Source organism: Sturnira hondurensis, unplaced genomic scaffold (assembly GCF_014824575.4).
Source record: "Sturnira hondurensis isolate 20B ecotype Veracruz unplaced genomic scaffold, ASM1482457v3 Scaffold0004136, whole genome shotgun sequence".
NCBI lineage: Eukaryota > Metazoa > Chordata > Mammalia > Chiroptera > Phyllostomidae > Sturnira > Sturnira hondurensis.
Genome location: NW_028076767.1, coordinates 29076904 through 29098023, shown reverse-complemented (window position 1 = coordinate 29098023; position 21120 = coordinate 29076904). Strand labels below are relative to the sequence as shown.

The 21120-nt window shown below is 52.4% G+C and overlaps 2 protein-coding genes across 3 annotated transcripts in view; both read left to right on the top strand.

The window, feature by feature from the left end:
* Positions 1 to 6567, top strand: part of SLC13A3 (solute carrier family 13 member 3) — a 60306-nt gene extending 53739 nt beyond the window's left edge. For both annotated transcript variants that reach the window (XM_037044203.1, XM_037044204.1), the window contains exons 11-13: positions 280 to 441; positions 2873 to 3010; positions 4819 to 6567. In XM_037044203.1, the coding sequence (XP_036900098.1) occupies positions 280 to 441; positions 2873 to 3010; positions 4819 to 4998 (480 nt within the window). In that variant the 3' untranslated portion in view covers positions 4999 to 6567. The remainder of the gene's footprint in view (positions 1 to 279; positions 442 to 2872; positions 3011 to 4818) is intronic.
* A 6092-nt stretch (positions 6568 to 12659) lies between these two features.
* Positions 12660 to 19613, top strand: OCSTAMP (osteoclast stimulatory transmembrane protein). The gene is made up of 3 exons (XM_037044202.1): positions 12660 to 12737; positions 15221 to 16211; positions 18977 to 19613. The coding sequence occupies exons 1-3, from the start codon at positions 12694 to 12696 to the stop codon at positions 19337 to 19339; spliced, it is 1398 nt and encodes a 465-aa protein (XP_036900097.1). The 5' UTR covers positions 12660 to 12693; the 3' UTR covers positions 19340 to 19613.
* Positions 19614 to 21120: the final 1507 nt, after the last annotated feature.

Sequence of the window (21120 nt, the reverse complement as noted above, 5' to 3'; positions counted from 1 at the left end):
TTGTTTGGAGAACCAGCTGGATTGCTTGAGGGTCCAAGGCTTTGGGCCCCATATAGAATAGAGAAGAGTTCAAGAAGCAGAGATGATTCAAGTCCAGGCTCGAATGTGTGACCTTGAACTTGTCACTTAGCCCCTCTGAACCTCAGACTCCGCATCTAGGAAGGAGCACTGTTGACGTCACTGTGATTGGCTCCAGCCGTCTCACCTGGGCCCCGCCCTCCGGGGTGGCAGCCCAGGTGGGCCGGGGTGTGAAGAGACGCCTCTTGCCTCCCCTCGCAGCAGTCCGGGCTGTCCATGTGGATCAGCGACCAGCTGCACCCGCTGGAGAACGTGCCGCCCATGCTGGCCGTCCTGATCATCACCTCGGTCATCATCTTCTTCACGGAGTTTGCCAGTAACACGGCCACCATCATCATCTTCCTACCCGTCCTGGCGGAGCTGGTGAGGGTCCTTCTGGGGAAGGGGGGGAGGTGGGGAGCACTCTCGGGGCCTCCGACAACACAGGTCAGACAGCTCCCCCTGCTGGCGGGAGCTCCACCAGGGAGCTCCCCGGTCACCGTTCTCTTCCGAAATGCACCGAAGTGTCAGAACCCTGATTTAAAAAACATACATACTCTTTTTGTTTTCCTTTTCAAAAATGCATAAACAGACTCGATGTCCTCAAAGTGACCAAATACCCTCCTTTGGAAAGCTTTCTAGGAAAATATAAACGACCAAATTTGGGTTAAGCGGAAGTGGAACATCTGAGTCGTCAGAGAAGCATGGGAGAAATTCTGATGAAGGCAAAGTGGTGGCCTCCCTGGGGAGCCAGGCTTCTTGGCACCGCTGACACCTTGGGTCAGTGCTGGGGACTGTCCTGTGCACTTTAGGACATTCAGTGCCCCGCCTCTCCCCCACCCCAACCCTGGGCCTCTACCCACTGGAAACCGGTAGCACTCCCTCTGATTCAGGGCCATCAAAACTGTGTTCAGACATTGCCTAATGTCCCCTGGAAGGACGAGCTCATCCCCAGAGGAGAGGCGCTGCTCTGAAGGTCTCCAGTCCTGGAGAGCTGGCTGGGAGAGAGCTGAAACCTTTGAGAAACCAACAGTGCTCAACTCACCCGAGGTTCCAGGGTGCAGAAAGGCAGAGAAAGCCACTGGATCCCGGCAGAAGGCTAGCCAAACCCCAACACCAGAAGCGAACAAGGGGAGACAAGGAGGACACTGTAACAACTCCACCTCACGTGTAGAAAAAGTTGCAAATGGCAAAATGAATCCAGGGCCATAGGCAAAGGACAACATACCAAGATAGTGATGAGGAAGGGATTCTATGAGGGATTTAAACACTGATTAACAGTTTTAGGTTTGAATGGATTAAAGAAGACCAAACCATTTTGTTACCTCAATACAATCCAAAACCAGCCGAATTAAATCAATGTTGCGAGTATAGGCTTTGTATACAAACAGTGACATACCAGGCGTGCTTGTCTGCACCAATTTATTTTTATTTACTTATGCATCGATTATAACAGAGATCACACTGTACTCGCTGTATCTGCATACACAGAGATACATCTGGTTCTTTGTCAGTGGCTGGAGACTAGTCCACTGTGAATCGATAGTTGTCAATTCATTCAGGCCATCTGTCTCCAGCCTTTGCTGCGATCCAGCAACTGCCCCAGACGTTCCCTGTCTGGGCGCCTTTGGTGGCACGTGGATATATGGGTAGAACGGACATCTCTGGATTAAAGAGCCTGTACCTTTATTACAGTTTTGTTAGGTATGGGTACACTGTCCCCCAAAGTGAGTGTGCCATTTTACTCTCTCACCTGCAATGCAGGGTGGGGGCTCCCCTCCTCTTGCTAAGTATGATGGGATTTAATCTCACCTTTCCTCAGGATCTGAGGGACCCAGCAACTGAGAGAGCTGGAGGGGCTACCGTATGGCAGCATAGAGGCGGGGAGCATAGAGCAAGCCAGGTCTGCAGGGGCTGCTCTTACTGGAGGAGACACTAGCAAACAACACACTCTTCCAAATGCTGGTCATCATCAAAATCAGAACGTTTCACACACAAGGGGGTGATTCCCCTAGAGAGGCCCAAGCTCTCCTATCTGCAAATAAAGTGCTGGAGAAGCCATCGGCAGGAATTATAGGTGACTGTGTCATTGGAGAGAAGTGACGCACTGGTGGCCCCCTGGCTGAGGCCAAGTCACAGGCCAGGTGGATCCACAGTCAGAAACCTGGAGATGCTTGCCCACAGGTGTCATCCTGAGCTCTCCTTATCCCTGAGGCCCAGTGAGGCCCCTAGAGAAGGTGCCCAGAGCCTGGCTGCGGGGACTATTTGGTTAAGGGAAGGACCAGGCGGGAGGCGTGTGTTGTTTTCAAGCCTCTGCATCACCTGGGGACTTGTTGGAAATGCGGATTCTTCCAGTCGCTGTGGACTCGCTGAATCAGCCACCTGAGTTCTAACGAGCCTCCCGGTGATTCCCACCCACACGAGAGTCGGGGAAGGAGCGTCCCAGCTACATCTCCCCAGCTCATCCTTCCCAGCAGCCCTGCAGTGCAGCCCTGGACCGTCACTAACCTTGACAATGTTCTCCCCGTCTCGCCCTTGGTCTGGTTCTCTTCTTTTCTACCTGTCGATTTCCATGCACCGCCTCTCTCTTGCCTGTGCATTCCTATTTCTGGTTGCATTTCTCGTTGTCTCTAAATTGTCTTCTCCTGTGTTTCTGTTGCTCGCTCTCACTCTGACTTTCTCTGTCCCTGTGTCTTTGCCTCTCTTTCTGTCTCTGTGTCTGTTTCCAAGTCCCTCCCCTTCCAACTGTCTCTACCTCTTGTGGTTTCTGTCTGGTTCTTTATGTCTTGGGCTTGCCACCCTCTCCGGGGCCCAGGCCATCCGTCTGAGAGTGCACCCCCTGTACCTGATGATCCCTGCCACGGTGGGCTGCTCCTACGCCTTCATGCTCCCGGTCTCGACGCCCCCCAACTCAATCGCCTTCTCCTCCGGACACTTGCTGGTCAAAGATATGGTGAGTCTGGGCATTTTCTGGGGGAGCCCGGAGAGGTGGGTGGACACCGAGTAGTGGGGAGGACTTCTGCTACCCCCAACTCCACCCTGCTCCAATTTCTGCCTAGGTCAAGGTCATTCTGAGCAGGACCAGGAAGATACATTAGCAATGACTCGTTGCTTAGACAATTTCAGGAAGCGCTACCTAAGAGACTATTTGCCAAAGTTTGCTTCAGGGATTAGGGACTTGCCCCTCGCTGTGGGCTCTTCTCTCTCTTCTTGCTTGTCTGGCTGAGGGCTCTGTGCCCAGAATCTTTAGGACAGAGGATCAGCAGGCCACACCCTGGGACTTAGGGGTAGATCTCACTCCCCAGCCGGCTGGAGAGTGAGATGGAAGTCCAGGGTTGCGGCACTGAGGGGGAACCCCAGCTTTCATCAGGGCTCTGCATTGGGCAGTGTGTTCCCTCTCCCCCAGGCTCCTTGCCGAGTCCGCCCCTCCCTCTCTCCTCCAGCCTCCAGCTGCCTCTTCCCCTCCACCCCTGCCTGGAGTGCTTGTACACTGGACACTCAGAATGCAAATAACCTTCCTAAGCTGGTGCAACCAAGAGAGTGATCTGTTTCACCAGTTCCTGACTCGGGCTTCCGGCGTCAGGGACCCGCGGGATAAATGGCCAGACAGCAAGAGGGAGAAAGAGATCCCAGAGCAAACAGTGTAACTTAAGGCTGTTAAGTGACTAAGTGACTTAGTGACTAATAAGGTGGAACCGAGCAGGCATTTTGAGTCAGGCTCCCGAGGGCCTGGCAAAGGAAGAGCCAGACTTCTCCCAGTTCCTCTGAAGCGTGGGCCAGGCTCCTTCCAGGCCCCCAGCTCAGAGGCAGCACCAGGCAGTGCCCTCCTTCCTCCATGGTGGACAATACCCTTCCCATGAGCCCCTGGGGTAATATTCTTTTCACAGTTTTGCTAACCCAACTTGCATTAAAAAAAAAACTTCAAGAAGAATATTTAAAAAGAAACGTTAGCAATGCACATGTAAATGGAAAACCAGTACCACATGTCATTGAAGGCAAGTCTAAAAATAAATGCAAAGAGGGGAAAAAGGCAAAATAATGACATTCTCTCTGATAACAAACAGTCGCCCAGAGAAGGTTCTGGACCCCTGCTTGTTCAAGAGAGCAGTTGGAGAGGAGGAGGGAAGCACCCAGGGCACAGGAGCACCTCAGGGAGGCTCGCTCTTTGAGGACAGGGTTCAAAAAGTCATCGAAAAGGGAGTCACTCTCTCACTGTGAGGTCCACAGCTGGAAAGCTAGGGTGGACCAATCAGAAAAGCCCGCTGGGAACAGGGTGTTTAGCCCACGTTCGGATGATATAGTACATGAGGTCAGCCTGGGCAGGGGGCAGGTGGGCAGGTCTTTCCAGCTACTTAAGAGGTAAACATTTCCAGAGGTCAAAGCCTTCCCAGGCCACTAGTGCAGCCTTCACTGGACACACTGTGTGGCGGAAGGGGGGGTGTCAGGGGGTCCCGTCAGATTGCTTCCGAGTTGTGTGGCTTTGGATAACCCAGCTTCTCTCCTGTAAAATGGGAACAGCAGCAATAACAGCCCTTGTGGGGGCGCTCTCAGGTTTAAGTGGCCCTGTGACAGCCACAAGGCACAGCAGTACCTGGCACCTAGAAACCACTCACTGAATGGTGACGTTTGCAGCTCTTTGAGCGACAGCCTGGGGTAGTATGGAGGTGGAAGGGTCTTGGGTGTCCCCCGAGCTGGGTTCGGGGAAAGACTCTGGGGGCTTTCCACCCATACGTTGGGTCTCGAGTCTGTGCTCTGTTTCAGGTGCGGACCGGCTTCCTGATGAACCTGATGGGCGTCCTGCTGCTCAACGTGGCCATCAACACCTGGGCACAGACCATCTTCCAGCTGGGCACCTTCCCAGACTGGGCCCACGACCACTTAGCTAATGTCACGGCACTGCCCACCACATCTGTGGCCAACCACACACTGGGGACCGTCTGAGTCCTCCCTGGAGAGTCTCTTTGGCCCGGGCCCTCCCAGAAGGCTCTGCCGTCACCTGCTGTTAGGATCAGACAGGACGGTCCAGCAGCACTCTGTGATCCAGTAAGCAGCAAGGAAAGGTGACCTCCAGTGCCCCGCTTGGGTCAACAGGTTCTTTATCTAGGACTCCTCCTCCTCTGTTGTGCAGTTCTGGGCCCAGATATTTCACAAACCTGCTTCCTGAGAAACAAGCTCCTTTATCTCTGAGCCAGCACGTGGCTGGGGTGCAAGAGAGCCCGACTTCAGCAACAATAAGCAACTCCAGGACGGCATTTGTCCCGAACAGTTGGTACGGGAAGCTGTCCATCCCCGGGGCCCAGCTAACATTCCCCACTGGCTTCTGTAGGTTGCACTCTGCTGGGCAGGGAGGAGGGGGGTGGGGCATCCAGCCTTCCGGGGTCACCTTCCCCAGAGAGGCTTTTGGCCGGCCGGCAGCGTTCCTTCCGGTCCACTCATTCCAACTGCTCCCTCCAATGTCTGTTCTGTTCACCTCGTGCCCATTCTGCGCTGATTGTTTGACCGTTTGCCTGCTGACATCTGGCGGGCAGGGGAATTTTCAATCTATGGAGACACGGGGAGGGGCAGATGACTTCCTGAGGACATAGAGACTGTGCAAAGCCTCCTTGCTGTCTCTCTGGGTTCCCAAGTGCATCAGGGGAGTTCTAGAAACCCCCACTGACATCTCTATTCAAGCTTTTAGGATTCTGCTGTTTAATCTGATTCAGTTTGTCCATGATTCTGGGGTTGGGCCCCTCCAGCCAGGCCCCTGCTGCGTGTGACCCACACGGCCTTCGTGGCTGATGCCTGCTTATCAGCTGGTCATGACCTCCCCAAGCTGCCCCGAGTGGTGAGCATGTTTGGTTAGCAAAGGCCACATTTTTCAGGAGTGAGAGAAAAGTCAAAAGGTAAGCCGGGGTCTTGAAAAGAGCTGGTACAATGTCTCAGGCAGGCAAATCCCACAATTCCCCTCTACAGAGGGGCACCCTGGGCCTTTCCGTGAGCCAGCTGCTGGCCGGGGCTCTCCCAGAAGGTCTGATCACTCCTGGTTTCCAGTGGAAACCTCTGGGCATCTCCAGTGAACCAGGCCCGGCGGACGCTCCGGCCGTGTCTGTGGAATGAATGAGTGGCCCAGCATCAGCACCACCCCCACGCCTCGCCTCTCCACACCCCACACCTGTGAGGAAGGAGGCTCCCTGAGCAGCTGCCTGGGCTGGGGAAGCAGTTCCCAGACACCGAGGCCATCCTCTGTTCAGCGGGAGTGAGTCATGGATGTTTCCCTGGAAGCGGAGGGGAGGCCAGAGGAGAGGCCCCTGAGCTGGAGAATGAGTGCACCCCCCTTCCCACAGGAATAGACCTTCAGTACTTAGTCACAGTCACAGCCTCTGGGGGGACGGGGGAGGCGCACTTCCGTGTGACAGGGGCGGGGAGGCATTCATTCGCAGAGAAACCCATGGTACTCGTAACCAGATGAAGCACGATTTCAAATACTGCTGATCGAAAATGCTATAAAGTAAAGAATGTGAATCAACACGGGTGCTGGAGAGTTTTTATCTCTCGGGACGTCAAAGAGCTTCAAAGCCCCAAGTTCCTGAGCTGCGTCAGGAATCCACAGAACAGGCCTCCCTGACATCACCTTCTCACTGCCCGCCCCCCCTCTGCTCTCCTCGGGCCAGGTAAACTCTTCTGCATCAGGGCCTTTGCACATGCTGTTCCCGCTGCCCAGAGCACTTTGCCCCTGCCCATAAACTTGCTTCCTGCTTTTATGCAGGTCTCTGCCCAAATGACACCTCCCCAGAGACGCTCCTCCTCTGACCATCTGGTCTAAAATACCATCCTCATTACTCTCCATCTTGTTATACTGCTATATTTTTCTTTGCATTTAGTCAGGACATTGTAGTATTTATTTTCTTATTTGCTAAATGCCTCTCTAAAATATAAACTTGTGAGAATATAAACTTTATTTCGTTCAGTGCTGTAACTCCAGTGCCAAGGACAGTTTCTGACACATAATAGGTGAAGACTAAATATTTGGTAAATGAACCTCTACCAGAATTAATGGGAAAGCAATCACCCCCTCTGATCTGGGGTCTGTTTGGTTCATTTCTGGGCTCCCGCTTCTTCTGTTTGTTCATTGGACAATGTTTATTTCTCACGTGCTCATTCGCTGTCCCTGACCACATGGCATTTGCATCCTAGGGGAGGAGTCAGGCAGATAAATAAGTCAACAAAGTGTTTCCAGGTCATGATGTGTGCTAAGCAGAAAGTGAAACTGGCCACTGTGACAAACTGGTTCAGAGACGACTTCATACTTCAGCCAGAGCAGTTAGGGAGGACTTCTCTGAGGAGGCGGCACTGGGCTGAGGCCGAAAGTAGTCAGCCTGGTGCTCGTGGGGGATGGGGGATGGCAAGGGTGGTGCAGGGTCATTGGAAACATACCAGGGACTCACATCTGGAATATAAGAGGACGTAGGGAGAGACAAAACCCAAACAAAATACCTGTTTCGGTCACCTGCGTTTACATTACAAATCACCTTTATAATCAGGGCCTTAAAAGGCAACAATTTATTGGCTCAGGTGTCTGCCTTTGGAGAGAGTTCTGCAGGGATGGTTTCGTCTCCACTCCACATGCCGTGGTCAGGGCCACTCAGCTGGGAGTGTGGCTGGAGCTGGAATGTCAGCAATGGCTGTGTGCCCCCCAGGGTAATGTGGCTTTTCCAGGAGTCTAGCCTGGACCTCTATATGACCACAGGCACCCAGGAAGGCACAAGCAGAAGCTACAAGGCTCCTTCGGGTCTGGACTCGGGAGTCCAAGGATATCCATTCTTCCATATTCAGTTGGTCGGAGCAGATCACAAGTTGTCCTGGTCCAAGGGCAGGAAATAGACTCCACCCTTTAGACTGTATGTGGGAGGGGTGGCATCCGTGTACAGGGCCCAAGAGGGTTAGCATCATCTTTGGAAGCCTTCAGCCATAACACCCAAGAGAAAATCGAGTGAAAGATATAAATCTGCAGTTCTGAAAAGGAACATCTAGGTAGCCAGCAGGTTAACAAAGAAATGCCCAAACCCACTGGTAGTCAGGCAAATGCATGTTCATCCAATCAGACTGGCCGACACTGGAACAGCGGGCGATAGGCCGGGTGAGATGGGAGGAAACGGAAACCCTCGTGTCCTGCTGGGGAGACGCCGAACTGCCCCTGTGAGTCCAGCGAGCAGCCGGGGGCTTGTTGTCGGCATTCCCTGTGCCCCGTTACCCTGCTCCTGGGTTTAGGGCCCAGCAGAACGGTCCCTACGGAGATCCGGGGGTGTCCAACCCACAGCCTGCAGGCCGGATGCAGCCCGGGTTGGCTACGAACGCGGCCCAGCACAAAATCGTACATTTACTTAAAACCTTTTTTTCCTCACTCAACAGTTTTCATTAGTGTTTGTGTATTTAACGTGTGGCCCAAGGCAACTCTTCCAGTGTGGCCCAGAGGCGCCAACAGGTTGAATGCCCCCATAAGGGGACATTTGTGCCACTGTTGTTTGAGGAGCCAATGAGCTGGAGGCGACCTGGGTGACCATTCCTGGTGGCACTATTTAAATGAAATGTAGAGGCGGCACACGGGGAGAAATACGGCTTCCAGGAGCGATGAAGAGCAGGCACAGGGAGGGGTCAGACGGACATGTATTCCGGTGCACACAGAGTGGGGCAAAAGTAGGTTGACAGCAGTTCGCATGGAAAATGACAACCATTAACACAGGCGAGTGCGAGAATAAACTCTGTGTTTCGCACACTCACAACTGCCGACCTACTTTTGCCCGCTATCAAAAAACTTTGTCTAGAGTCAGTGGGCAGCGCAATGGAAGCGCTGATGGTAAATGAGAAAAATGGGTATCAAAGTCACTGAATGGTGACGTCAGGGGGCTGGGTCGCACTAGGCTCCACCCCCGACATGCTTAGGACCCTTTACGGTTTCACACTGGTTTCTGCCTCCTCCGAGAGGTAAAAACGCGTAGTCAGGGTCTCAAAGGGAGCTAATAAGCACATGAACCAGCTGATTTGAGGACAGTTTATCAAAAGGTCTGGTTACAAGGTGTGGGCAGAGGACTGAGAAACCACAAGGGAAGGCGTGGGCCCGGGAGGTGGGAGGGAGGGAACTGTACAGGAAAGTACAGTAACTGTACTTCCCTGAGTTTCCTGAGTACCAACTGTATTAGTCAGAGTTCTCCAGAGAAACACAACCAGGGGGATGTGTGTGAATGTATGAATACCCAGGAAATTGTCCAAAAGCAGCCTGCTGGCAGAATTCTCTCTTGCTCAGGGGAAGGCAGTCTGTTGCTCTATTCAGGCCTTCGACTGATTACACTAGGCCCACCACATTTTGGTGAAGCGCAGTCTGCTTCACCTAAACTCCATTGGTTGAAATTTAAATCTCATCCAAATACACTCTCATAGGAACATCCAGAATCATGTTTGACTACATGCCTGGGCCTGGCCAAGATGATACATAAAATGAACCATCACACCAGCAGAAGCTAAAATGCGAGAAAACCCTTCGCTGCAGCCCATCTAGGTCCACCTCTGGCAACACCAGGCAGGGAAGAGCGAGGGATGGCTGTGTCTGGAGGGGCAAGCTGAGAAAGCCTGGCACAGAAGCTCGAGACCATATCAGAGCTTTCAGAGTAGTGGTCCCCAGAATCACCTCCAGCCCTCCCCCGTCTTCCATGAGTTTTAAACTATTTGTTTATTGCTAATATTTTAAGTTCAGGAGATTTCACATTAAAACGTGAATTTATGTTTCTCTTGGAAAAGAAAATACCAAAAGATCTGGCAATATGCAATCTCATTGCTGTCTGACAGTTGTTTGGAGGAAGAACCTCCTGTTTGCCACAATCCCCACCACTCCTTAATGTCTTAACTGGCTCTCTTCATTTGACTCTGTCACCTCCCTGGCTTCTGAAGGCCTTGACTCTCTGACTCCTAAGCAACATGATCCAGAAGGTCCATTTCGGCTTTAGTGGTCACAGGTTCTAATGCCCTGGGGCAGCAGTCACGGCAGAACTTCCTGTGGTGACGAAAATCATCTGCATCTGCCTTGTACAATACAGTAGCCACTTGCAACTGCAATGCACCTAGCTGGAATTCACAGGGGCCACAAGTATAAAACATACACCAGACTTTAATAACAGTCCCAAAAAAGTGAATGTAAGCTACCCCATTAATAATTTCTCTATTGATTGCATGTTTGAAGGATGCTATTTTGCATATGAGGTTGAGCAAAATCTGTTATTAAAATTAATTTCACTTTTTAGGTGGCTGCTAGAAAAAATTAAATTACATATGTGGCTCCCATTCTGTCTCTATTGGACAGCACTGTCTCTTTGGGAAGATAACAGCCACGGCTCCATATTGCCAAACCAACTTCGGGGCAGCGACATCCTGCACCCACAGGCTGTAAACTTTGGTGACTCTCATACTATATATACCTCTGATTCTGATTTGAGATCTGAGGGTTTACCACTTCCTCTTCCGGTCCTGTCTTATGGCTCTGAATCCTCTACCCAGAAACCTCCCCTCCCAACAAAGCTGATTCTGTTCTGGTGATTCAGAAGCCCCTTCCGGGTGTTATGGGCCTTGGAGCCGAGTTAGCCTTATATAGGCAGAAGTGACCGCCTACGTGTGCTGAGAAAAGTCAAAAATAGCTTCCACCCCTTTCCTCCCTGTGTCTCCATCTCTTCCCAACCTCACACGCCCACCAGAGGCCATCAGGAAAGGACCCACGTAGGCCTTCCCCAGTCAGCTGCCTGGTGCCAGAGCAGAAACTGGGCAGTGTTGGTGTCTCCCAGGACTGCTCCTCTCTGACCAGCACAGTGCCCTGAAGTTTCCTGTGTGGGCGGAGCCTGGCCAGGGTGTCCCAGAGGCCTGTACACTTAGGTCTGAGCTGCCCAGGACACGCTCAGGCACAGCCATTAGCCAGGTGAGAGGGGGCAAGCAGGAGCATTTATCTATTGTTTACTGGACACTCTGCATACCATATTTCATGGAACCCTCAAGCAACCCCGAGAAGCAGGTGCTGGTATTCTCATTATAGCAGAGTCCATGCAAGTTCAGAGAGGGATGGTGTGTCACCCAAGATCACACAGCACACACGGTGTGTGGAAAATCTGGTAATGCTGGGCCTTATTTTCAAGGGGCTCCCCACCTTGGTGGGAGCAGATTAGAAGCTGTCCTTTGTGAAGGCGTCTGCACATGGCTGGGCACAGCCATTTCCACCTGGGCCGCTGTGCTCCTGACCTTGGCTAGCCATCCCCATGGGCACACACAGTTACCGCTCTTGGTGCACTAGGTGCCCAGTTCTCTGCCTGCCCTTGGTGCCTGGCTCACCTTCCTGGAGCGGCTTGCAACCTGGGGAGGGTGGCAGGCTCTCTGAGGGCCACAAGTGTCTCATTCAACTGTGTCACTTCTCCTGTCTGGGTCACAGGACATCCTCCTCCAGGCCTGAGCAAGTGACCCAGGCAATGCATCCTTATAAGGGAAGAATGCCACTGAAGGGTCAACCCTGACAGGCCCCCTCCTGCAGGGTGGGGACCTCCTAAGGAAGCTGTCCTACAGAGGTAGGGCCAGGGCACAGAGGTGCTGGGAGAGGACAGCTGCAAGTGTACCTGCAAGGCAATGACTGCAGCCGACTGCATATAGGAAATACACATTTATTGAGCACCTATTGTTTGCAGTACCAGAAAGCACTACAAGGTCATCATGAGTCCTGGGACTCACCTCCACCCAGCAGAGCCCAGGGGCTGACCAGCTGGCTGCGGGGCAGGACTGCTGGATGTAAATCACAGCTCTGCCTCGCACTAGCTCAATGGCTTGGTGAGGGGACTTAACTCTCTGGGTCTCCATTTTTTTGCAACAAAGAATGGCAATCACAACAGTCCCTACCACAAAGGGTTGTTGGATGTGAGGACTCAATGAATTTGAATAGAAACATGTCTGGTGCAAAGCAAGTGCTCTGTAAAGGTTAACTGTTATCATCATAATCTTTTAAGAGGTGGAAGGTGAGACTGAGAGAGATGAGGTGGCCTGCTCAAGGCCACACAGCCTGGGAGGGATGCCGCTGTGCTTTGAATCCAGGTCCCCATTGGGCTGAAGACAGGAAGGGAGCTGGAGCGAAGGACCAGAGCCACTGATGGTTGGAGAAGAGCCTTGGCGCAAGTCCAGGGGTCTCCTGTGGGTCCCCACCCCCTAAGAGTTAGGGTACGTAACTACGGACAGGGAGGGAAAGAGGAAGCTGAGCAGATTTCGAGTCCCAGCACTACCCTACCACCAGGGAGCCAAATGGCTTCCCCGAGCCTCAGTTTCCTCCTCTGTGAAATGGGGCTAATGCCACCTTCCCGTCATCAGGACTAGAGCTGTCCCTTGGAAAAGGCTGTTTCTCTCCTCCCACACCTCCCACCCACGCCTGCCTGACTGAAGAGGAGGAGGCAGCCTGCCCAGCCCCCTGGGAGGTGGGCCCCACGGGGCGGGACAAGGAGACCAGGAGGACTTAATCAAGGGCAGGAAAGCAGAAGTGACAGGGTTTCCCTGAGTGCTCGAGGACTCAGTTCCTCCCACTTCCTCTCCACCTGTCGTCGCTGCCTGAGGCCGCCTGGCTGGCTCCTCTCCTATTCAGGAGGCATGAGGACTCTCTGGGGGACAGCTGAGCACCTCGTCAGGACCGGGTAGGCCTGGGGACCTTGGGCACGGGGGCCACAGACAAGAGAACAGTCAGGCCTCTGGGAATGGTCTAGGTCTCAGCTCGGCCATTCCCTGGCAGCAGGACTGGGTAGATCCTCACCTCCTTGAGCCTCGGTTTCCCCGTCTGGGAAATGCAGTGAGAACATGGTCTACCAGGCTGGTGTGGGAACTGAAGGAGAAAAGCCACACAGAGGGCTTGCTGCTGTAGGTGGCTCGGAGGGAGTGCTCAGTAAAGGCAGCTGCAAGCCTCGTGGCCAACCCTTAACACGGGCCTTGGCACCTGTTAGGACTTAGAACTGGCTTTCCTTCCCCATAGTGTTTACAGAGGCTAGTATTTCACAGCTGCCAGGTTTCCAACACTAATGATGGCGTAGGAGGGGTGTCTAGCCCCAAATTGAAATGACTTCGGGGCCCGGGAAGGCCCTAATTCATGATCTCTAGCCTCAGGGGAGTGCCTCTTGCCATCCACGTGTATATCATTTCCCTAATTCATTTCCTTTCCCACTCTCCTGGACACCTACGTTGTATCTCCTCCTTTAACTTCAGGCTGCCATCAACTCCTCCAGCATCCCCACCATCAGTGCTGGCCTCGCTTCCCACTCCCCTGAGCAAACAGAAGCAAACACGCCACAGCCACAACTATTCATGAAGCGCCCACTACACACCAGACACTGTTCTGGGCACTTGGGACATGTCAGTGATCAGAGACCAAGTCCCTGCCTGGTGGCTGCTTTAGTAACAGATCATAGCTGACATGACGCGGTTTTCCAGACACAAAATGACCCTAGGAGATACTACTTTCGTTGCACCATTTTACAGATGAGAAAACTGAGGCACAGAGAGGTTATGAAACCCAGCCGAGCTCACACTGACGGTGAGTGGTAAAGAGGGGATTTGAACCCAGGCAGTCTGGAGTCGCGCCTTTAACCACTGCTGTGTTCCGTGTATATCAGATGATATGATCTATAATTGCCCAATTTGCCTGTCCACTCACCGTCGTCTGTACCCATTTCCTCCGCCTTCCCACCTGTTAAGAGTGAACGGCCCCTGCTGCTTTCTAAGAGCAACCCCAGGTTTTGTGCTCTTGGTCTGACCTTTGCCACCCACAAGGAGGTCACTGCAGGGAGCCTCCCCTTCATCAGTGTGCCCCCTCTTGGTTGGATCTCCCATCTACAAACCGGCCAGAACTGTTCCCTCTTCAATGAACTCTCTTGGTTACAGTTCGTCCACCAGCTACTGCATTTTCCTGACCCATTAGCAGCCTTTGACGGAGTTGGTCACTTCTTTCTTCTTGAAACATTGTATTTATGAGGCTGTTCAAACACCCCATGGCTGGTTTCTCGGTCTCCTTCGCTCGTCCCTTCTCATATCCCAAACTCCTAGCCCTGGAGCGCGAAGGCTCAGTCCTTGGATCTCTCTCCTCCTCGCCAACAAACGTCTTGAGGAATCTCATCCTGCCCCTGACTTTAGATACCATCAGTAAACCAGCGACACCCAACATTGTATCTCTAGCCTGCTCTCTCCTCTGAGTCCCCGACTCGTGATTCCAACCACATACTCAACATCTCCGTTGAATGGCTGAACTGGCAACTCAAATTCAAGCCTTTTACCTGCATTCCTCCTCTCCCCACTCCACTCAAACCTGCTTTAACCACAGATTTTTCTGCCTCAGGAAACGACCCCCCCCTCCATGCTTCCAGTTGCTCAGGCCACCAAATCTCCTGGCCATGTTTGTCTCACACCCACAGCCAATCAGTCTGTCGGCCTTTTGTCTCTTCCAGGAACATGTGTCCAGAATCCAACCTCTTCTTCCCATTCGTCTGCTGTCCTGAGTATACGTTCTAGAAGGCGAGGATTCTTGTCTGTTCACTCATTCCAGTTTCTCCAGTGGCCGGCACATAGTAGTTGCTTAATAAATATTGACGGAATAAATAACTATAAGGAAAATAAAGTAGAAAAGTTTCTCAGAGGTAAACTAATCCACTCTCCCCTTCTCTTCGCCCTCCCTTCCAAATTGTAGAGGAGACATTTAAGTCCACACTTAAGGAATGCTCAGTGCTATACAGAGTGAACAGTGAAACAGTGTCTTTAGTTCTCTCTTTCATCTGTGCTTCTCTCTTCATGACTCTTTCATCCCCTTGAGCCAGTTGGCCTCACGAAATTGGAATTATGGACACAGACAGCTCCAACATTCATTCTCACATCTTCGTGAGAACTGTGTGGAAACTGGGCTCTTCCCTGACAACTCCAGTGAGAATAATCCTGGGGAAGGCTCTGATTGGTTCAGCTCAGGTCATGTGGGTTTGAGATGGATTACTCTGATTGGCCCACCCAGGAAGAGTGCCCACTCCTGTGGCTAATGGGGTGGAACCTGCTAGCAGGTGAAGGGTTTGTGGGGCAGGGACAATGGGCAGACACCAAACTCCCAACCCTCCTGATAGAGGTTCCCTAATTTTTGTGTGTGCAGGTGCAGATTTTGGCACTCGGGACTCTCCAAGGTCCTTGTCCCACTTCAGGCTGCCTGGGTTGCCTTCTCTCAGCCTGTCCCAACCAGCTGTGGCCAGCTGTTGACCCAGCTCCTCCTATGTGGTTCCCTGGCTGCTGTGGCTGCAGGTCTGGCCCACCAATGGCTAGTGTCCTCACTGCTTTATCCTCTGGGACCCTCAGCCATGGTGTCCACTGTCGGTGGCCTCCTGGTCTTCCTGGGGCTGGGCCTGGTGCCTCCGGCTCGCTGCCTGTTTGCCCTCAGTGTGCCCACCCTGGGCACAGAGCAGGGACGCCGTCTGCTCCTGTCCTGGAGCACCGCCACCCTGGCTGTCACCGTGGTGCCCAACGTCTTGGCCAATGTGGGCGCAGCTGGACAGGTGCTGAGGTGTGTCACTGAGGGCTCCCTGGAGAGTCTGCTCAACACCACACACCAGCTGCACGCAGTGTCCAGGACTCTGGGTCCCACTGGCCAAGGCCTGACACTCCAGGCCCAGGGCAATGGCTCTGTCTTCCGGCTTCATATGCTTCAGGTCACTCAGCAGGTCCTGGAGGACTTCTCTGGTGTGGAGTCCCTGGCCCGGGCAGCAGCACTGGGGACCCAGCGGGTGGTCACAGGGCTCTTCATGCTTGGCCTCCTAGTGGACTCAGCCTGGTATCTCCACTGCTACCTGACCGACCTGCAGTTTGATAATATCTATGCTACGTGGCAGCTGGCCCGGCAGCTGGAAGAGGCCCGGGCCACACACCTGCTGGCGTCTCCACCAGCCTGGCTGCTCCGGGCAGCTTGGCCAAGGCTGTCCCAGGGGGAGCTGCTGAGCTGTCTACTGAGGCTGGGGCCACTCACCCTGCTCCTGATGGCCACAGCTGTGACGGTGGCCACCGACCACGTGACCTTCCTCCTGGCACAGGCCGCCGTGGACTGGGCTCAGAAGCTGCCTGCTGTGCCCGTTACACTCATGGTCAAGTATGATGTAAGTGTGGTGATGCGAAGGCAGGTATAGAGTCATTTCCTTGCGGGAAGGGGCAGAATTCGTCAAATCCTTGGCCTGCGATTGAATTTTACTTACCTTCGAGTCACAGCCCTGGGAAGGGCTGAGACCCTGGGGCACCCTCAGATGAACTTAATTCCCACTCCGGCCCGACACAGGGCGCTCTGCTTTGACCCCTACTGCAGGTGACAGTACCGATACCCGGGGATGTGGCAGCATGTCCTAGCCCCCGTTTCTCACTCATGCAGACTGGACCCATCCTCCTTTCCCTATATGGGAGCTTGCAATGTGATCGTCCCTGGAAGTACCTAGGAAGCACCATGACCCGCAGGAGATGTTTAATAATTATTGGCCATTATTAATAGCTCACATCTGTGAACATCAGACTGTGCATTCCAGGGCTCAGGAGGGGCCAAGATCAGGAGCCCACCAGCTATGGCCCACAGGCCAAATCTTGCCAGCTTCCTATTTGGTAAATTAACTTTTACTGGAACACAGTTCTCCAAAGGCAAATTTGAGCTGTAGCAACAGAGACTGAAAGGTCAGCAGAGCCGAAATTACTTACTATTTTAAAAGTTATACGTAAAATATTTACTATCGAGTTACTCTTAGATATTTACTATCTCATCAAGAGTTGTGGTTTTTCAGTCTCTTCTTCGGCCACTTTCCTGATGAAGACACGGAGGCTCAGAGATGTTGGGGTACTGGCCCACACTCATCCAGCCCCACTGTGAGTGGCAGGGCTGGGCAGGTTCACGTTCATGAACTCCTGCCGCCATAAGATCCTCGTGTTTTATTTTTATGGTGAGATCCCACACAAAGGTCCATCGCATGCCACATACCAAAGTGTCAGACTCTGAGCTAGTGATATTATAGCTAACATTTATTGAGTACTTATTTAATGCAAGAAAGTGTTCTTCAAAGTGCATGAAATGAATGTAATCAATGTAGGGGTCATGGTCATCACTTTTTAATGAAATAGAATGGACTAGGAATGTATGAGAGGACATTCTAGGTCCTAAGGGTATGTACTGCCTTACAAAGTTTTTCTTCCACCACAATACAATTTAAGCTTGGAAGATACTATGAAACGCTGCAGGTTACCATAAGGAAATGCCAGGCAACGCCCTCAGTGTGCGGTCTGATGCGCTGCATTTCCCCGTGTCCACGAGGCCATTAATTACAAGCCACACCATCATTTCAGGTGCCATTGGGACAGAAAATGCTTCCAGTGAAGCCATTGCCCGATGCCTTCTCACCATTCAGAATTTCAGTTGTATTCACGTAAACTCGTTCACTTATTTTTAACATAGCTTTATTTCATCATACTTTTTGATGTAGAGAAAGCAAGAAAAACAGTGAAGTCATTTTGGTTGTTTTCCTAAAACGCCCTCCCACTCAAGCCTGACTTTTCTGAATGAGGGGCTGAGCTGCGGGCTTCCGCCACCCCTCACGCCACGATGTTCACTGTGCCCTCACGCGCACTGCTGAGGCTCCACCCTCGTTTCCAGCATTTTCTTCCAAGCTGCGGACGCCAACGCTGCCGCTGGATGCTGGCACCCCGACCCTCTTAGAGAGCAGGGACGGGCATGAGCGCTGAAAGTAGTTATGAGTCCTTTTGATTGGAAGATACTTCTTGATTTCAAAGTCCAAACGTGGGGGTAAAAAAATGTGAACCCGGAACTGATGAAATAAGATAGCTCATTTCATTGTCCCTGTGACTCTGCCAGAGAGAAACTGCGAGCATCACTACTTTACCGAGGAAGACATCGAGGCTCAGGGAAGTTAGGAATCTTGCCCACAGTCACCCAGCCCGTAAGCGGTGGAACCAGGGCTGCGCTGGGACTTCTGTGTGGCCTCGGCACATCCGCTTGCTTGCATGAGCTCCTTCCCCCATTAAAAATAGCAATGACGTCACTGGGATGAACGCAAATGTGTATTAATAGTATACAGTGAAACATGTTCTTCCACTGAAAAGTTAATTTTAAATTCTAATTTTAAAAGAAAATGAAATATTTTTATAGGCCCCTGAAAGTACTGCGGGGACCAGCACAGAGCCCAATAGGGAAATGGGCTCTGGGTCAAGCCAGGATCCAACCCGGGAAGTCTGACTCCCAAGTTCAAAGGGTTAACCTCTGACCTCCCTGTTGTAAGCACCATTCTTCCTCACTCCATCCTAACTCATGGAAAGTGTAGAACCGGATGTTTATGAGAGGATGTTAGGACCCGCCCTGGCTGGGGCTGTCCCCTGGGACATGCACCCACTGCATGAGCTTAGGGTCCCATCTTTAAAACGAGGCTTAGGCTGGGCTGGACCTCAGAGGCGGGTGTGAATTTGACGGCAAAGACATTGGGAGTGTTCAGCCACTGCGGGCTCAACAGAGATTTCACGCCCCAGAAGCATGAATTTGTTTTTTTCTACATGGGAGCAATAATAAAAACTATTCTTTGAAGAGTGAATTATTTGAAGAGAAAGATAAACTATTAGTCTTCAAAAAGAGTCATAATAAAAATAGCATTTGCAAAAAAATAGCGTTTGCATGGTGTTTCTCCTTTGGCAAAAAGCCTGTCTTCAGACTCCCGATCCCCTATGATCCTCCTTGAACCCCAGAAGGCAAGCATGACTTCCGTGTCCCTGCTGCAGATGAGGGCAGGGAAGGTTGCCCAGCCCGGCAAGGGAAGTGGCGGGGGCCAGGGAATGGCTGGGGAGCGTGTGGCTTGACTTGGCCTTTTTGTCCTTTGTGAAGGCTGCATACACCGTCCTGGACTTCATCCCCTTCCTCTTCAACCAGCCGCCTCAGCAGAGCCCCTTCCTCTCAGCCCACAACTCCTTCCAGTGGGAGCTCCGCTTCACCTCCCGCAGCTGCCCTCTGCTGCCCGCCCAGCGCCCCCACACTGCCGCCCCGCTGGCCGCGGGGGTCCTGCAACTCATGGCTTGGTCCACGGTCCTGCTGGAGACCTACGCCCGTAGGTTGCGGCACGCCATCGCGGCTTCCTTCTTCAGGGCGCAGGAGGAAAGGAGGGTCCGCCACCTTTATGTCCGGCTCCAGCGGAGCTACGACCGGAACCGAGACCAGCACCCAGCATGGGCACACAGGCCTACTGCATAGTGGACACGTGGAAAAACAGACAAGCTTGCAGAAGAGAGGGAAGATCTTTGGAGTTGCACAAACCTCAGTTGTAACCTTGGCCCTTTTGCTTCCTCCCTGTGTGACCTTGGGTGGATTGCTGCACCTCTCTGAGCCTGTTTCTGCAGTTGCATAATGACGATGATGTCAGCTACTTTCCACACGGGAATGGAGTAAGGACAGAATGAAATGTGGGCCATGAAAGGCCTCCACCAACAGAGAAGGACTATGCCAAGGGGAAGGCAAGGAAGTGCAGAGACGGGTTGGGGTCCCGTCAGGACCCCAACCAGGGTTGGGTCCCCCTGGCCAGGTTGGGGTCGGTCCAGGCTCTCACCTGCATCAACCGCTTTACCTGGACGGAGGCGGCTTCACCTTATGAATGTGTCTAAATGCTCCTGGAACATATTTATATGCCCTCGAATCATCTGAACTTATTGATAATAATCTAAAGTGGTCTTGATTTTGTAAATAAATGTATTTATTAAATCCTAAATTAGAACCAGGTTACCCCTTTGCTTTAAATTCCTTTAGGGGTTTCCCATGCTGACCTGTCAGGTGTAGCCAAGGACAATACAGGCCTCCAGGTTCAGTGTGGATTTTAGATAAACAGCACACATGGGGTTAGTGTCCTTGGGACATATTGTCCTTACACTAAACGTACTTAGACTGCGCCCATAGTGGTTGTCTACCTGAAATTCAGATTGACCTGGTTAACTGTGCTTTAACTGGCAACTCTCTGCCCGTCAAAGTGATAATAAATCGCAATTCCGTGCTCTGCGGGCTTGACACTTCCCGTTTCCCCTCCAGATAATTCTCCACCCTTCTTTTACCCGCTGTCCTTCACAGGGGGCTGACCGCCGTGAGTCTGAGCCCTAACACCTTGGTTCCTTTGCCCTCTGACCGCTGGCTGGGTGCGGTCAACGGGGGCACTAACAAGGCTGTCCAAAGTGGGGAGGAAGAGGTCAAGATACTTGTTCCTGCAGCCCTCGTGGGCAGACGTCCCCTTCCATTGGCAGGAATGAATGGGCTGTCGCTTCACAGCACCCGTGTCAGGAAGAATCTGTTCCACCCAGGCCAGGAGTAGGATGGGCAACTTACTGGACCATCATCCAGTGGCTGACACTGGCAGTTGTGTAGGTTGGGTTCTGTTCAGTTGCAGGACAGTCAAGTTCATCCCCCGGGGTGTTAATACTGCCACCTATTGGCCACAGTGGAAACTGCATGATCCAGTATTGGCTTTCCTCTTTGCTAGCCTCCCTTGCCCCACCCAGCATTTTTTCCTCTCTTCTCCCCTCCCCTTCTCTTCTCCCTCCCCCAGCCCCACTTCTTCCCCTCCTCTAGACTATCCTAATTCATCATATTGGGGACCAGTCCCTGTGTTCTGTGCTGGCCTGTATTGAGCCCTGGAAGTGGGGACCTGCAAAGCTATAGAACTCAGAGCCCACCCCCCTCTGCCACTTTCCCTGTTTTCCTGCTCATTCTTGCAGTATTCTCCCCTCCTTTTTTATCCTCGCCCACCCGAACGTGCTTATTGATTTTAGAGAGAGGGAAAGGGAGGGAGAGAGAGAGGGAGAGAAACATTGGTGTGAGAGAGAAATATCAATCAGTTGCCTCTCATTCGTGCCCCGACTGGACCAAACTCACAACCTAGGTCTGTGCCCTGACTGTGAATTGAACCTGTGACCTTTTGGTTTACAGACAACGAACTCATTGATGTTTTTTTCTCAAATCAATGTTTCTCTCCCCCTCTCTCTCCCTCCCTC

Bases quoted from the DNA above. Each gene is read 5' to 3' on its own strand.
- OCSTAMP (XM_037044202.1), top strand. From the start codon at position 12,694: ATGAGGACTCTCTGGGGGACAGCTGAGCACCTCGTCAGGACCGG. The intron at 12,738-15,220 runs GTAGGCCTGGGG...TTGTGTGTGCAG, and splicing joins GAGCACCTCGTCAGGACCGG to GTGCAGATTTTGGCACTCGG. The intron at 16,212-18,976 runs GTAAGTGTGGTG...TCCTTTGTGAAG, and splicing joins CACTCATGGTCAAGTATGAT to GCTGCATACACCGTCCTGGA.